General features: G+C 35.0%; 1 protein-coding gene across 1 annotated transcript in view; it reads left to right on the top strand.

Annotated features, from left to right (window-relative positions):
* The window catches only part of DACH2 (dachshund family transcription factor 2), a 115,510-nt gene extending 110,864 nt beyond the window's left edge, over window positions 1-4,646 (top strand). Inside the window, exons 5-6 of the mRNA XM_008066527.2 lie at window positions 454-537; window positions 4,612-4,646. Of these exons, the coding sequence (XP_008064718.2) occupies window positions 454-537; window positions 4,612-4,646 (119 nt within the window). The remainder of the gene's footprint in view (window positions 1-453; window positions 538-4,611) is intronic.
* The last annotated feature ends 13,085 nt before the right edge of the window (window positions 4,647-17,731 follow it).

Below are 17,731 nucleotides of genomic sequence, written 5' to 3'. Positions count from 1 at the left end.
TATCTATTAATCTTGTTATATATAATATTTGCAAAAACTTCCACAGAGTTAAATGAATAATTATTTTAAGTTCATGGTCTATAAAGTAGTAAATTCTCTTCAGAAACATTTTGGAAGCTATATTGTTATGAAAGTAAATAACTAATTTACATATGAATTTTTGAAGTTTGAAAGAGGAACTATTTTAAATGTTTTAAAATAATTTTGTTGTCAATTATATATGTACATATGTATATAATTATACTTTGAAATTCACATGATTAAGAAGCTTATTAATTTTTTTATTTATATAATATTCAGACAAATAAAAATCTTTCTGGTGTTTCAGAAGTAGAAGTATATAAAACTCATGTTAGTTGTTACTGGAGTATATGGGTCATTTATGTGATGCTTTTCTGTCTTGCTTTTGGGTATTTTGAATAGAAATTATTCAGTTACATTTCTTATTTATAGTTATGATGCCCAACAATAGAGAGGAACTTATTGTTGATCAGGATAATGGACCAAGCATCAAAAAATTCCAAAGGGATAATAAAGGTAAAATGATTTTTGCTTACTTAATGTACATATAATAATTGGGCACTAAATCAATTAACATCTCAGTGTTCTATATTGCATTCACATTACTGTAAGTCAGAATAAATCCATACTGGTTTGGGATAAATTCTTTTATAGTAAAAAAATAAATAAAAATGTTTACCCAAAGCTCGTTTATTTTGTTATAAATTATACATCAACGCGAAATTTGTGCATGTGGTTGAAAATTTCATTCTCAGCACTTTTATTATGTCTGCTCAGAGACATTGGACTCTCTTTATAATATATATGTGTTTTATTAATTATATTTAAATAATTCACCATTTGATGGTTATACTTGAAGAAACTGAGTTGCTATCATGGAGAAAGACTGCTCTCTTCAACCCTTGAAAGTGATTTTAAAAAATATGCTAATTTCAACATTGCAAATGAAAGCTTAGCAAGTTAGTTAATCAAATATTTACCTGTAATACTGATAAATATGACCTCAACCTGGCTTTGATCTGCTGAGTTACATGTATCACTTCTGAACAGTATCAAGTTTTGTTTTAGGATTATCTGTTTAAGAAAGATAGGAAGAATAAGGATTTCAAAGTGATGCTCTCCTGATCTGAAAACTGGGTACAAATTTGTTTAAAAAACTGAAAGGATAGAAGTCCAAACCTCACTGTCATGAAATACACCCATGTAACAAACCAGCACATGTACCCCTTGAATCTAAATTTTTTTAAAAAGCTGAAAGTATAAGATAAAAAGAAAATATATAACCATATAGTATAGGCTATACATTATTGCTGTCACCATGAGTTAGACAGTAGGTAACATGGAATTTATTAGGTCATCAGATGATCTGTTTATACTTTACCACAGGGTACAGTTTTCTATCTCTGCTACAGATGCTCATAATATACAGAGAAAAAAATTCCATGAGATGAAGAGTTAATGGAGAATATTTTCCTTTTTCTTTAGACTGAAGTTGCTTCATAATTACCTAAATGAAAATTTTAGTCAGAATTTGGAACAGTGTGTGATTTTAAGTTATTGATCCATGGTTGGTTTCCTTGCCACATATTTAGTCATTTCTTAGCCTGACATTGAAATGTTATACCCTCTGGAGCTCCAAGATGCAAATGATTGATTTCAGAATAGTTGTCAGAATAGAAGCAGTCAGGCTCAGTATATTAAACTACCCAAACTCTGGCACAGGTAATAAAATTCTAGTTAAAGATGAAACTTCATTCATAACCCGGAAACATTTTATTCCTGAGACCTCTTTCCCACCAAGTCACAATTATTTGAAGGACAGTTTGGTAATAAAGCAGCCTGTCTAGGAAAGTCTCAAGCTGCACATGACATATATGATTCTATCAGAACTTAAAACCCCATAAATCAAAATGGCATTTAGGACTGGCCTATGTGCTGTAGCACTCAAGTATACACCGTTATGTCTTATGAAAAATCAGCTGGAACACTAGTATAGATGTACAGTAACTGATTTTCATAAAATACACAGTGGTATGTACTGGCATTTTTAAATCTCTTGCTGGGGAATGGCACAGTTTTACTTATTTTAATTCAATAGGTCGGTCACACATCTTGATGAGGACATTAATAAACAGGGGTGGCATTTTAAACTGCATCTCCATTATAGCAGAAAGTTTTTTAAAATGGAATTTTCTAAGTCAAGTTCTACCAATTATGTTTGTGATAGTAAGGCAAAATATGTTTTCCTCTAATAGATTTTAGTTATTAAAAGGGAATGAGTTAGAGTACGAGTCTCAACATTTATTAAGTGTGACAAGTGAGCAGCTTATACAACTGTGGCAAACATATGTTTTCACATCTGTTTTAAGTAATATCACCATGATCTTAAAGATGATTAATAGCTCTGGAAATTTTAAATGCTTTGGTATTTTGAAGAAATTTTCAGAAAATAAAGAAGTATTATCAGAGTATTCATATGGCCCATCCCTTACTGCATTTTGTAAAATTGGGTGACAGTGCAAAACATGACTCAAATGATAATTTACATTTTATACATTGGGTTTTATTTTATTTTATTTTTTATTTAAATTGCTGTGGGGTACAAGTACAGGGTGGACCCCCCAAAACCAGAATTTATTTATTAAAAATTGTGTATTTATTCTTATGTGTTTAAACTTGTCACCTTCAAAGTACTCTCCATTTGATGCAACACACCTAACGAGATGCTTTTTTCACTGCTCTAAAACAGTTTTTGAACTTGTCAATTTTTGTGTCTTTTAGTGCTTCTGCTTTTTTTTTTTTTCCCCCACCTCTTCCATATAGGCAAAGCATTTCCCTTTGAGGATTTTGTTGTTGTTGATTGAGGGTAACAAAAGAAAATTGCTTGGGGTGAGATCCGGTGAATAGGGAGGGTGGGGGCACAAGGGTCATGCCATTTTTGGTCAAAAACTGCTGAACACTCTGTACAGTGTAGGCATTTCATGGTGGAAGAACCAGTCACCTGTTTGCCATAACTTGGGACATTTCTTCCTCAAATCATGAGGCTGCCTTCTGAAAACTTCCAGATAAAAACTTTGGTTGACCGTTTGATTTGGAGAAACAAATTCTGAGTGTACTACAAGGGGCCCATCCCCCAAAAGATAATTCTGTTTGAGGAGTCTCTCCTCGTATAGTGTTCAAGTCTGGGCTTTTAGTGCAACTGTCACTCAGTGTATTTTGTACTCAGTAGGTAACTTTTCATGCCTCACCCCCCTCCTGCCCTCCTCCCTCTTGAGTCCCCAATTTGCACGCCTTTGCAAACCCATAGCTTAGCTCCCACTTACAAGCAAGAACATGCAGTATTTGATTTTCTGTTCCTGAGTTGCTCACTTAGGATAATGGCCTCCAGTTCCAACAAAATTGCTGCAAAAGATGTTATTTTTTCTTTTTTTATGGTTGACTAGCATTCCATGGTGTGTGTGTAATATTATTTATCCACCAATCAGTTGATGGGGACTTTGATTCCATATCTTTGCAATTGTGAATTGTGCTCCAATAAACATATGCATGATTCTAATATGCAGACATGCAAAAACCTATATAATCTGGGAAGCTGGCAGTGATGCCCATTTAGACCAAAATTATATACCAAAATTTGATTTTTAGTTTGGGATCAAGTATTTTGACTAAACTGATAGGTTGGTTAAATCAAGCCTTTGATTTTTTTTACACAGGCATTGCCAAATATATTGACAAAATTAGTCATGCTAATGACATTTTACATGCTCTTCAACAGTCAATTCTAGGATTCTTCATGTGGAAGCAAAGACAAAGCAAAATCCCCTTCCCTTTACAGTCACTGGTTTTCCAAACTGCTAGCAGGAATAGTGAATTTTTGATTTTTTCACTGGGAATTAAATGTATTTATTGAAAAATTTCTATGTGCAAGTTGTCCAAAACACTCTGATGATAAATCTAGTATGCTATAGAAACAGTGGAACAAATAATTTATCATCCATCTCGGAAACTGAAATATTACATTTTAAATCAACCCATACACAACAGATGAGCAATTAGTAGTTTTAACATCCTGTGATCATAAGAATCTAAAGTATATCTCATCTAGAATAAAAGCATTGTCATATTTCTGCTCATGCAAACAAGAATGAACTTCAATTTGGAGGAGGGTTTGAACTATTGGCACTACAATAATGTAAATATTGTTTATTCAATCAGATAATTTCTCTTTATTCCTGAGATAGTCTTAGATTCTGCACTAAGTCTTTTAGACTTTATACCTGGTGGAACTTCAAACTATCCAAGTGTTTGGAAATTATTGACCCTGGTTTAAATGGGAAATGTATTTTCTAAATAGTATAATTTTTAAATAAGAGAGACACTAATGCTCATGTATTGGACCAACTAAAATACAAATATCATTACAAATAGCCATTCTGGTGAACTTAAAATATATAAAGGAATGTGAAAGATACAATTTTATACATTTTATGAAGTTCAGTAATTCTAAATTAAAATGAGAAAAACAAGGAATGTGCCTTACTAAAAATTTTCTTTGAATTACTTGCATTTAAAAACGTTTGTAAAATTTAGAAACGATAACGGAGTCACAGGAAGTTGCAAAATGAATAAAGAAAGAAGCTCTGAATAAAGAAAGATCCTCTGTACCCTTCACCCACTTTTTCCCATTGGCAACATCTTATATGACTATAGTGTGTTATCAAAATCAGGACATTTACATTGATATGATTCACAGGCCTTATTTAGGTTTCATCAGTTTCACATACACTCACTATTCTGTGTATATCCTTTATGCACTTTTATAACATGTAGATTTTTTTTAACTTTTAATTTTTTATTTTAAAGATGTGGGGTACAATTCAGAGTTAGACATACAAATGTTCATTATTCAGGTACCCTTGTTGATGACGTGTGTCCCCCTTTCCCCAGGCAGATTTCCACTACTGTCAATCTTGCTTCCTCACCATCCACCCAGCAGTTTCCCACTACTGCCAATCTTTTTTCTTATAGTATTATGATAAGTATCAAGGTACACTTATGAGTGAGAACTTGTGTTACTCAGTTCTTTGTTTCTGTGAAAGATCACTCAGTATTATAGACTCTAAGTCCATCCAGGCCACTGTGAAGTTCATGATTTTGTTCTTCTTTATGGCTGCGTAATATTCCATCATGTATTTGTACCATGTTTTTTTATCCAGTCCTCTTTTGATGGGCAGCACAATTGGTTCCATGTTCTTGCTACTGTGAACAACGCTGTGATAAACATATGTGTGCAGGTATCTTTCTGATAGAGTGACTTGAGTTCTTCCGGGTGTATTCCCAGTAAGGGGATTGCTGGGTGATATGGAAGGTCGATTTTTAGATCTTTTAGGAATCGCCATACTGTTGTCCACAGAGGTTGTACTATTTTACACTCCCACCAACAGTGTATAAGTGTTCCCTTTTCACCACATCCTCTCTAGCATCTGTTATTTTTTGAGTTATTGATGATAGTCATACTGACTGCAGTTAGGTGGTATCTCAGTGTAGTTTTAATTTACATTTTTTTGATGACTCGTGAGACTGAGCACTTTTTCATGTATCTGTTGACTGATCATATGTCTTATTTTGAGAACTGTCTATTCATATCTTTTGCCCACTTTGTAGATTTGTATAACTACCACCACAGTCAAGATATAGGATTATCCCAGAACCACAGGCATATCTCTCCTGCTGTTTCTTTTTTGCATCAACCACCCTCTGCCCTCCATGATCCCTAATCCCTGAGAACCACTAATCCATTTTCTATCTCTATAATTTCATCATTCCAAAAATATTCTCTAAATGAAATCATATAGAATGTTTTCTTCAGAGATCGGCTTTTTTGACTCAGCATAATTTCTGTCCAAATTGTAGCATATGTCAACTTTCCTTTTCATTACTGAGTGGTATTCCATAGTATGGGTATGCCATAGTGTAACCCTTCATCTATTGTAGGACATCTCATGGTTTCTAGTTTTGGGCTCTTGTAATAAGCCTTCTATGAACACTCATGTACATGTTTATCTATGGACATCACTTTTTTATTTCTCTGGAACAAATGCCCAAGGGTACAACTGCTGCATCATATGGAAAGTGTATATTTAGCTTGATAATAAACTGCCAAACAATTTTCCAGAGTGGTTGTACCATTTTATTTTTCCGCCATCAATATATGATAGTCCAATTTTTCTACATCCTTGCCAGAATCCTGTGTTGTCACTATGTTAGTTTAATTGTAGCTGTTCTTATAGGTGTGTGTAGTGATAGGTTATTGTGATTTTAATTTGCATTTCACTGATGGCTTGCAATATTGTTTCAACTCTGTAGCTTGATTTTGTATCCTCTTAAAAAGGTCTTATGCAGAGAAAACAATTTTAGTTACTATGAAGTCTGATTTATCAATTTTTCAGTAATGGTACTCAGTGTCAAGTATAAAATCTCTTCACCTATCCTACATTCTGAAGAGATTTTTTTCTTACTTTTTTCTATAAATTTTATAGTTTTACCTTTTATATTAATGACCATGATCTCAAGTCGAGGTTTGTTGTTGTTGTCTCCAGAGCCATATCATTTGTTGAAAAGGGTATGCTTGATCCATTGAATTGCTTTTGTAACTTTGTCAAAAATCAGTAGTCTGCTTATGCAGGGCTATTTCTTTATTTTTCTTCTATTTAATTGGTCTATGTCACTAGCCCTCTGCCAATACAGTAGGCTTGATTATTGAAACTCCATAATAAGCTTTAATATCAGATAGCTATGCTTTCTGCTTTATTTTTTTCAAAATTGTTATGGCAATTCTAGAGTCTATGTTTTTTCATATAGTTTTGAATAAGCTAGCCTATGTCTTCAAAAATCCTTGCTGGGATTTTGGTAAGAATTGCATTTAATTTACAGATTAATTTGGGATGAACTGACATCTTTGTTATGTTATCTTACAATCTATGATTACAGTATACCCTTCCATTTGTTTAGATTTTCTTTTTATTTTCATCAGCAAATTTAACTTTTGATATACAAGTTCTATATAAGTCTTTTTAGATTTATAACTAAGTACAGGAAGTTCCCAACATACGAATGAGTTCTGTTTTGAGAATGCATTTGTAAGTTCAATATGTTTTAAATCCACCAATGTATTTCATTTTTGAACATTTATAAATGATTTTATAGTCTAAAATTTAATTTTCTTTTTTCTTGACAAATAGAAATGTCAATTTTTTATATGTTGATCTTGCAAACTGCTATCTTACTGGAGCAAACTTATTGAGTCTAGACGTTTCTTTGGTTATTTGCTTTTTATTCCTTGGGATTTTTTTTTTTTTTAATTGAAGTCTCATTCTGTCACCCAGGCTGGAGTGCAGTGGTATGCTCATGGCCACTGTAGCCTCGACCAGCTGGGCTTAGGTGATCCTTCTGCCTCAGCCTTCCAATTACCTCTACTGCTAACCTGCTGAGAGTGTTACACAAAAATAGATACTGGATTCTGTCAAATGCATTTTCTATACATATTGGTAGAATCATATGTTTTTTTCTTTTTTAGCATGTTGATATGGTAATTTTTTTAATTTTCCAGTGTTAAATCAGGCATACATATCTGAAATAAATCACATCTGGTCATTGGGTATATATATTGTCAAACATTGTTGGATTCACTTTGCTAATATCTTGTTGAGAATTTTATATCTGTGTTTAGGAGGGATATTGGCCTGCAATATTGTTTTTGTTATTTTTTTTTAATATTTAGTATCAGAGTAATACTGGTCTTATAAAATTATTTGGGAAATGTTACATCTTCTATTTTCTGGAAGAAATTATGTAGAATTGGAGTTTTTTTAAAGCTCATCAGAATTATTCAGTGAAGCAATCTATGTACAAGCATTCCATTTTGGGAAGTTTTTTAAAGTTTGGATTCAAGCTCCTTCATAGTTGTAGTAATATTCAGACTATTTTTTTTTCATATTGGTGAAGTTTTGGCAGTTTGTGCTTTTTAAGGAATTGCTCTATTTCATCTAATTCACTGAATTTATGTATTTAGTATTCATAATATTCTCTTATAATTTTATGTCTGCAGAGTTTGTAGAACTATCTGTTTACTGTTTACACACTGATACTAATGTTGGTAATTTGTGTTTTCTCCTTTTATGTTTCTCATTATAGCTGGAGGTTTTTACATTTTATTGATCTTTTCAAATAATCAACTTCTTTCTCTGATTTTTTTTTTATTGTCCCTGGGTTTACATTTTCATTGATTTCTGCCCTTATTTTTTATTATCTCCACTTTCTGCTTGGGTTTTTCTTTTGTCTACTTTTCTGAGGTGAGAGCATGGATAATTGATATATACACTTTTTTTTTTCTAATGTAAGTATTTAGTGCCATAAGATTTCCTCTCAGTAGTGTTTAGGTGAGTTTCACTAATTTTGATATGTTTATTTTCATTTAGTTTTAAGTATTTACTTATACTTTTGCTTCCTGTTGTTCTACTTTCTTTCTGATATTTAAGGTTTTCTTTTTTATTTTAATCCTTTTCTTTCTGTTTAGGTAAATATGTTATTAATCCTTCAATTTAGGTTTGTCACCTGGTAACAAATTATTTTAGTTTCCTTTAATCTGAGAATATCATTATTTCTCCTTCATTCCTGAAGGACATTTTCACTGGATATATAATGCTGGGTTGATGGTTATTTCTTCAGCATTTGAAAATGTTGAACTGCCGGACTTGGTGGCTCAGCCTGTAATCCCGCGCCTTTGGGAGGCTGAGGTGAGTGGATTGCCTGAGCCCACGGGTTGGAGACCTGCCTGGGCAGCGAGACCTCATCTCTACAATAAATCAAAAAATCAGCCGGGCGTGGTAGCGCATGCTTGTAATTCCGGCTACTCAGAAGGCTGAGGCAGAAGGATGGCCGGAGCCCAGCAGGTTGAGGCTGGAGGCTGCGGTGGCCGGGAGCGGACACTGCACTCCAGTCTGGGCGACAGAGTGAGACTCCAACTTAAAAAAAAAGAAAAGAAAAAGAAAATGCTGAACTACTTATTTCTGCTCTCCATGGTTGCTGAAGAGAAATCAACTGCTCTTTGAATAATTTTACCTCAATTAGGCAATGGGTTGTTTCTTAGGTTGGTTGAAGATTTTTTCCTTCTTTAGTTTTAGAAATTTGGCTATAATGGGTCTTGCTGAAGATTTCTTTACATATATTCTGATTGGGGTTTGCTGAGCTTCTGGAATCTATATGTTATATTTTTTGGCATATATTAGTCCTTATTTCTTTGAGTACTTTTTCAGACTTGCCCTCTTTCTCTTCACTTTCTGGGACTCTGATGACAAAAAATGTTACCTCTTGTACCATAGTCCCATATACCTTTGTGTCTCTCTCTGTTTTTTTATTTTTTTTTATTTTTTAGATGTATTTCTTCCTTGTTGTTCAGATTATGTAATTTATGTTTCCATCTGTAAGTTTATTGATTCTTTTCTCTGTCCCTTTCAATATGCTGTTGAACCCATCTATTGGTTTTTTAAAATTTTACTTATTGTAGTTTTTAGTTCTAAAGTTTTCCTTTGTTTCTTCTTGGTCTTTTCTTTGCTGTGACATTGTTTCTTTGCTGAGACTTTTTAAAATTTGTTTCATGTATTTTTTAAATTGCTCACTGAATAAATTTTATGATGACTGCATTAAAATCTTTTTTAGATTAACCTATTGTCATTCAAGTTGAGGTATTCCTGATTACCAATGTGACAAGTTATTTTTTATTAGGCCCTGGACATTTTAGGTGTTATGGATTCTTTTTAGAACTTTGGATCTTATTTAAATCTTGTGGTTTTTTAGGTTTTTTCTGACACACCTTCAGTAGGGTTAGTGGGCAGGGCTCACTGCTTCGTTTTTTACCAGATTGTATAGGAGTCCATGTTCTCCACTCTGCCTCCATCGACACTCAAGGGTGAGGTGGCTTCACATTAGTGTTCAGTGTAGGTAGGAGTTCAGGCTCTCTATTCTCTTGTTACCACTCTGTTTGAAAAGAGACATTTGCTGTCTATGTGATCTTGCCTAAGGACAGGGCATGTTGCTACTCTGAGCAGTGATGAAAGTCCTGACTTTCCAGTATTACCTCTGATACCACCTCAGGTGAGAAGGTAAAGAGTACTGGATGAGGGAAGTGGAAGTCCAGGCTCTCCATGTAGTCTTAATTGACATTGTGTCTGAGGGGGGTGACCACATTGCTGCTAAAGATTGATTAAAGTCTTGAATCTCCACTAAAGCTTTTGGTTTGACACAACTCTTGCTTTGGGAGTAGTAGGGAAAATGAAGAGCCTGGCAAGAGTAAACTTTAGACTTTCTACTTGACCTCTGCTAGTAGGATAGGGGTTGGGGCATGGGTTTAATCTTTAGCGTTTGACTGAAGTAATGCAGTTCTTGTCTACGAGTTTTCAGTCTTGCTAAGTTATTCATTCCTGGTCCTTTGGCTAGAAAAGGCATTTTGTTTTCCTTGGTCTGTGCCCATTAATATTTCTTGTTTGCCAGCTTTTCCAGTGTCAGGTCTGGAATAAATCAGGAAAAAGAGAGCTTTGAATATGTACTTCTGTGTTGTTCCTCAGGCCCATGTGTCCCTAACCAGTCTACCATTTTCTCTACATTTTCAAAGTCTTCTTATTTGTGTTTTTTATACAATGCCCTGCTTTTAAGCTATATTTAGAGAAATAAGGAAATTATATCAAGTTCATCTTTTTGGAGAAAGAGCTCTCTCTAACTCCATTTAAAAATTGAGACATACCACATATATAAGAACACTCATTTAAGGTGTATAACTTAGTGGTTTTTAGTATATTCTCTTGTTTGTACAAATATCACCACTATCTAATTCCAGAACATTTTTATAACCCCAGAAAGAAACCTTGTACCCATTATCAGTTACTGCCCATTCCCTTTCCTCAACTCCTAGCAAGCAATAATATTATTTTTGACTATGGATTTGCCTATTATGGATATTTTATATAAATGGAATCATATGATATGTGGCTGTTATGTCTGTTTCTTTCATTTATTATATTTTATTTCAAGTTTCATCTATGTTGTAGTATGAATCAGTACTTCATTTCTTTTTTATAACTGAATATATTTCATTTTATGGGTATGACACACTTTGCTTATCCATTCATCAGTTGACAGACATTTGGAATTTTTCCACTTTTTGGCTATTGCAAATAATGCTACTATGAATATTTGCGTAAAATATTTGGGCTGACACATGTTTTCATTTTACATGTGTGTATACCTAAAAGTGGAATTGATAGGTCATTTGTTAACTCTATGTTAACCACTTGAGAAACTACCACTTTTGCAAAGTGGCTGCAGTATTTTACATTCTCATAAACAGTGCATGAAAATTCTAATTTCTCCTCATTTTTTAAATTTTTATTATTTATTTATTTATTGAGTTGTAGTCTCACTCTGTTGCCCAGACTGGAGTGCAGTGACACACTCCCGGCCACCATAGCCTCAACCTGCTGGGCTCTGGCGATCCTTCCTCCTCAGCCTTCTAAGTAGCTGGAACTATAGGCACACGCTACCATGCCCAGCTAATTTTTGATTTATTGTAGAGATGAGGTCTCGCCAAGAGGCCTGGGCTGGTCTTGAACCTGCGGACTCAGGCAATCCACTCACATCAGCCCCCAAAGTGCTGGGATTACAGACGAGGCCACCGAGCCCGGCTCCCATCTTCTTTAAAACTTAATTTTTTTTTGTCATTTTGATTATAGTTAGGATAGTGGGTATAAAGTATTATCTCACTGTGGTTCTGATTTGTATTCCTTGATGAATAATGATTCTGAGCATCGTTGCATGTGCTTACTGGACGTTTGTATATCTTCTTTAAAGGAGTATCCATTTAAGTCCTTTGTCCATTTTTTAATTGGACATTTAAAAATTTCCATTTAATGTAGTTTGCCCTTTGTTTTTAAGTTGTAAAAATTCCTTATATAGTCTGGATACAAGGTCTTTATCAGATTTTTGATTTGCAAACATTTTATCTCATTCTATGGGCTTTTTACATTCTTCACAGTATCTTTTAATAAACAAACATTTATAATTTTGTTGAAGATCAATTTATTTTTTGTTTCACCACATGTGTTTTTGGTATTGTATCTAAGAATCCTTTGCTCTTACACTTAGATGTATGGTCCCTTTTGAGTTTATTTTTGTGTTTGATGTTAGATAGGGGACTATCTTCGTTATTTTGCATATCTGATTGTCCCAGCACTATTTTTTGAAAACATTTTTCCATTAAATTGAGTTGTCACCCTTTTCAAAAATCACTTCACCATAAAAGTAAAGGTTGTATAATCTGGATGCTCAATTATATTTCATTTTCTAAATGTCTATACTTATACCAGTAACACTATCTTGATTCCTGTAGATTTAGAGTAAGTTTTCAAATTAAGATATATGAATCTTTTTTTTTTATGTTTATTTTGGGTATTCTTGGTCTCTTGTATTCCTATAAAAATTTTAAGATCGGTTTTTGCTAAAAAATTCAATTGGAATTCCAATAGAAATTGTTAAATGTGTAGATAAACTTGGGGAATATTGCCATGTTAGCAATATTAAGTGTTTTTATCCAAGAACATAAGATGTTTATCTTTGTATTAAGGGTCTCTAATTTCTTCCAACATTGTTTTGTGGTCTTTAAAGTATACCTTTTACACTTCTTTTAAGCTTATTCCTAAGTACAGAAATATCTCAGAAATATTTCAGGTTTTGTTCCAGGCCACCACACTAAAGACAATAAAACAATAAAGCAAGTTACACATTTTTTTGATTTTGCAGTGCATATAAAAGTTATGTTTCTAAAATACTGTAGTCTATTAAGTGTGCAATATGATTATGGCCCAAAACAATATACATGCCTCCATTTAAAAATACTTATTGCTTACTGGGATCAGGTGGTATCTCACTGTGGTTTTGATTTGCATTTCTCTGATGGTGTGTGAGGCTGAGCACTTTTTCATGTATCTATTGACTATCCGTATATCTTCTTTTGAGACGTGTCTATTCATGTCTCTTGCCCACTTTTTAAAGGGGCTGTTTGTTTTTTTTCCTTTCAGCGTGTTTAAGTTCCTTGTAGATCCTAGATGTTAGGCCTTTGTCAGATATATAGTTGGCCATCATTAATAAAATAAACAACAACAGATGCTGGTGAGAGTGTGGAGAAAAAGGAACCCTTCTACACTGCTGGTGGAAGTGCAAACTAGTGCAACCTCATTGGAAGACAGTTCTGAAAGAACTAGAAATTGACCTTCCATATGACCCAGCAATTACCCTATTGGGAATATACCTGGAGGAACTCAAATCATTTTACAAAAAAGACACCTGCACATGTTTGGTTTTTGCAGTTCTATTCAAATAGCAAAAACATGGAACCAACCATGTTTCCCATCAAAGCTGAACTGGATTAAAAAAATGTGGTACATATACACAATGGAATATTATGCAGGCATAATGAAAGACAAACATATGGACTTTGCAGCATCTTGGATAAATTTAGAGTCAATCATACTCTTTGATCTATCACAGAAACAAAGAACAGAGTACCATATGTTCTCACTCATAAGCAGACCTTGAGCAATTATAATACTATAAAAAAGAAATTGGCAATGAGAAACTGTCAGGGGAGGGGGGTGGGATTGGCAGTTGAGTAGAACTGCTAGGGGAGGGAGGGGCATACCTCATCAACAAGGGTACCTGCATAATCAATGTTTGTATACCTAAGCCTGAATTGTTCCCCACATCGTTATAATAAAACAATACTTATTGCTAAAAAAAATGCTAATGGTCATCTGAGCCTTTAGGGAATCATAATCATTTTGCTGATTAAAGGTCTTGCCTTGATATTGGTGGCTCACTGATGAGGGTGGTAATTGCTAAAGACTTGGGTGGTTATAGGAACATCTCTAAATAAGATAAAAATGAAGTTTGCTGCATCTGTTGACTCTTCTTTTCACAAAAGATTTATCTGTAGCATGCGATGCTATTTGATAGCATTTTACCCTCAGTATATTTGTTTCAAAATTCATGTTAATTTTCTCAAACCCTGCCACTAATTTGTCAGCTACGTTTATGTAATATTCTAAATCCTATGTTGTCATTTCAACAGTGTTCACAACATCTTAACCAGGAATAGATCCCATCTCAGGAAATCACTTTATTTGCTCATCCATATAAGCAGCTCCTCATTTGTTCAAGTTTTAGATATTGCAGCAACTCAGCCACATCATCAGATTCCACTTTTAATTCTAATTTTCTTGATATTTCCACAGCATCTATGGTTACTTCCTCCACTGAAGTCTTGAACACTTCATAGTCATTCATAAAGGCTGGAAAATCTCCAAACTCTTGTTAATGTTGATATTTTGACCTCCTCCCATGAATCACTAATGTTTTTAATGGTATCTGTAATGGTGAATCCTTTCTATGAGTATTCAGTTAACTTTACCCAGATCCATAAGAAGAATCACTATGTATGGCATCTATAGCTTTGTGAAATGCATTTCTTAAATAATAAGACTTGAAACTAAAAATTACTAATTGATCCATGTGCTGCAGAATGAACATTGTATTAGCAAGCATGAAACAACATTAATCTTCTTATACAGATCTCTTGAGTGACTAGGTGCATTTTCAATTAACAGTAATATTTTGAAAAAAACCTTTTTTTCTGTGACGTAGGTCTCAACAATGGGCTTAAAATATTCAGTAAATCGTGTTGTAAATAAACATGCTGTTATCCAGGTTTCATTTTTTTTTTTCATTTTTAGAGCACAGGTAGAATAATTTAGCATAATTATTAAGGACTCTATTTTTCTTTGTATGCAAAATGAGTATTGGATTTGACTTAAATTTGCCAACTAGGGGGAAGGAGCTTAAGATGGTTGCAGACAGGTCAGCTGTAAAAATATCCAAGGAGGCAAGTGACAATAAAGATTCTCCACATGAGTAGGCAGGCGCTGGTGGGAGCATGGAAGTCCATCTGAGGGGATACTCAGCTGTATGTAGCTGGGTCCCCCCTCTGAGGGTAACGCAAGCTCCTACTGCCCTGAAATTAGAGCTCAGTTCCCAAGAATGCTGCAGAAATGTCTGCAGGAATGTGCCTGAGAAAAGCCTGCTGAATTCAGCTGATTCCCAGCACCTGGCACCCGGCACACACCATTTCCTGGCATACTGGACCTGCTGGAGTACAGGATTTGATTTTTGGAGAGACAGCATCAGGCGAATCCAGAGAGAGAAATACATGCCTGGTGAGGAGCCGCCCACAGCAGCCATTTTCCAGGCAGAGATTTGATTGCTCTGCCTAGCTCCCTCCCCTAGCCTCCAACCTGTTGTCTAAGCAACACACAAACTATTGCCTCAGGCACTTCCTTACCATTGAAATAGGAGAGAGACCTAACAAGGCACTGGAAGGGGCTGCTGATGCAACCCAGAGAGCTGATCTCTGTGAATGGCAGATCAACTATTCAGGGCTGGACTGTGGCCCAGAGGAAATATCCTGACAGCACAAACTTCAAAGGGTCCTGTGAGTGCTGAGTTCCAGGCGCCCCATCCCCTACCCTGATCCAACTGTGGGACAAAGGGTGTGGCCAGAAAAAGACAAGGAAGAATTCCAGAGATCAGTGGTGAATTTCCAAATCCCCTCCTCTCTAACAATCCTCTGAATGTCATACCCATATAGCTGGGCCACAACTGAGAGGGACAAACTCAGACAGAGCCTGGACATCAGTCACAATAGGACAAGCCCATTCCAGGAGAGGCCTGACTGGGGCAACCTCATGAGAGTACATACCTGGGGAAGAGACTATCCTGTACATCCCCATCAGAGATCTCCCTGATCATAGGAAAGTGGGAGGGGAGGACTGTAGCCCCACCCACCTCACTGCCTGTCCTCCTTTACTCCAATCCCTGAGGAGAGAGTGAAAGAGGTTTCTCTGCAGGATAGATCTGATTAGAGGAACAAATACAGAGCCTGCCACAAGAGGACAGGTTTTTTTCGTCTCTGTTTTAGTTTTTTGTTTTGTTCTGATTTTCTTTTTTAAAATTTTCAATTCTTTTTAATTTTAAAAATTTTCTATTTGTCAGTTCATCTATTTTTAAAATATTTTTCCTTTGTACATGAATGTGTGTGTGAGGCTTTGAACTGCACCCCCCCCAAATTTATTTTTCTTTCTTTTCTTTCTCTGTTTCTTTCTGCTTTCATTTGTCATTCTCTGCTTACGTGTATATGTGAATGACTGAGTGTTCATCTTTTGATTTTGCTGTTGGTTTTTACTCTTTTGTTCTTCTGGGTTTTTTTAAATTCATTTTTTACAATTCAAGAAGTGCGTCAATATATGTGTGAGGTATGAGGGTTCTACCTGAATCCCCCCACCTTTTTTTTCCTCTTTTTTTTTCTTTTTTTGTCTTGGTCTTTTTGTCTTTCTTCTCTATTTGTTTCATACTAGGCATGTGTGTATGCATTTAGTTTTCTTGGGGTTTTTGTTGTGGTTTGTTTTGTCTTGCTGTGTTATTATTGTAGATTGTTTTGTGGTGTAGGTTGGTTTCTGCTTTGCATCATCATATAGAGTGGTGGTGGGGACTGGATCTTAGGGAAAACGTACCATAATAAGTGAACATTTTAAGTTGCAAGTAGCAGCTGACTCCTAACACCCCAACCCCTATTTTACTCAGATTACAAAAAATACAAGAGACAGCAAAACTTCCCATCCACCATTCTATTTCAAAATAGAACAAATCCAGAGTCTATATCAGAGAAGAATAGAGGACTGAGCAAATATCACAAGAGAATGTCTCTCCCACTGACAGACACTGAATAACAGAACTAAAGAGAGAAAAGAAAAAAAAAACATATCTGTCACAAATGAGAAAAAGTCAAAGGAAGACCTCAGGCAATTTCAAGTCTACCAAACACAAAAATCCTGAGAAATCAGACCTTCGTGCCCAAACAATGGAAGCCACCAATGACTGGCCCCAGAATATGAGAGGATCAGGGAATGGTTGGAAAAAGTGAATAAGACTCAAGAAACACAAGATGCAACACTGAAAGAACTTGTAACAGAGATTCTGGCAATAAAAAACTTCATCCAGGAAATAAATAACAAGATGACAAGAATGGAAAGCAGAATCAATCTAGCTGAAGAAAGAATCTCAAAACTTAAAGACCAGAACATGAAATTAACCCAATCTGTAAAAAACATAGAAAAATGACTCAGAAAGAAGGAACAAAGCCTACAAGAGATGTGTGATTATATCAAGGGGCCAAATCTATGCCTGATTGGTATCCCAGAAGAAGCAAGGAAAAATGTGAACAACTTGGAATAAGTATTCCAGGAGGTAATCCAAGAAAACTTTCCCCATCTCACCAGGGATGTGATCAGCCAAGCACAAGAGATACAGAGAACCCTTACAAAACATCAAATGGGAAGACCAACCCCTATACACATAGTAATTCACCTACACAAAGTAGGCACAAAAGAAAAAATACTAAAGGCAGCAAGAGAGAAAGGTCAGACTACATACCGGGGAAAACCAATCAGAATAGTAGCAGACTTATCAGCAGAAACACTACAAGCAGAAGGGATTGGAGTCCTATATTCAAAGTCCTCAAAGACAAGCAATTTAAACCAAAAATTTCCTATTC

Source organism: Carlito syrichta, unplaced genomic scaffold (assembly GCF_000164805.1).
Source record: "Carlito syrichta isolate Samal-C Ts95f unplaced genomic scaffold, Tarsius_syrichta-2.0.1 Scaffold308997, whole genome shotgun sequence".
In the NCBI taxonomy this organism is placed as follows: Eukaryota; Metazoa; Chordata; class Mammalia; order Primates; family Tarsiidae; genus Carlito; species Carlito syrichta.
Note: the sequence above shows the minus strand (reverse complement) of the source record. Positions and strands in the feature narration are given on the sequence as shown.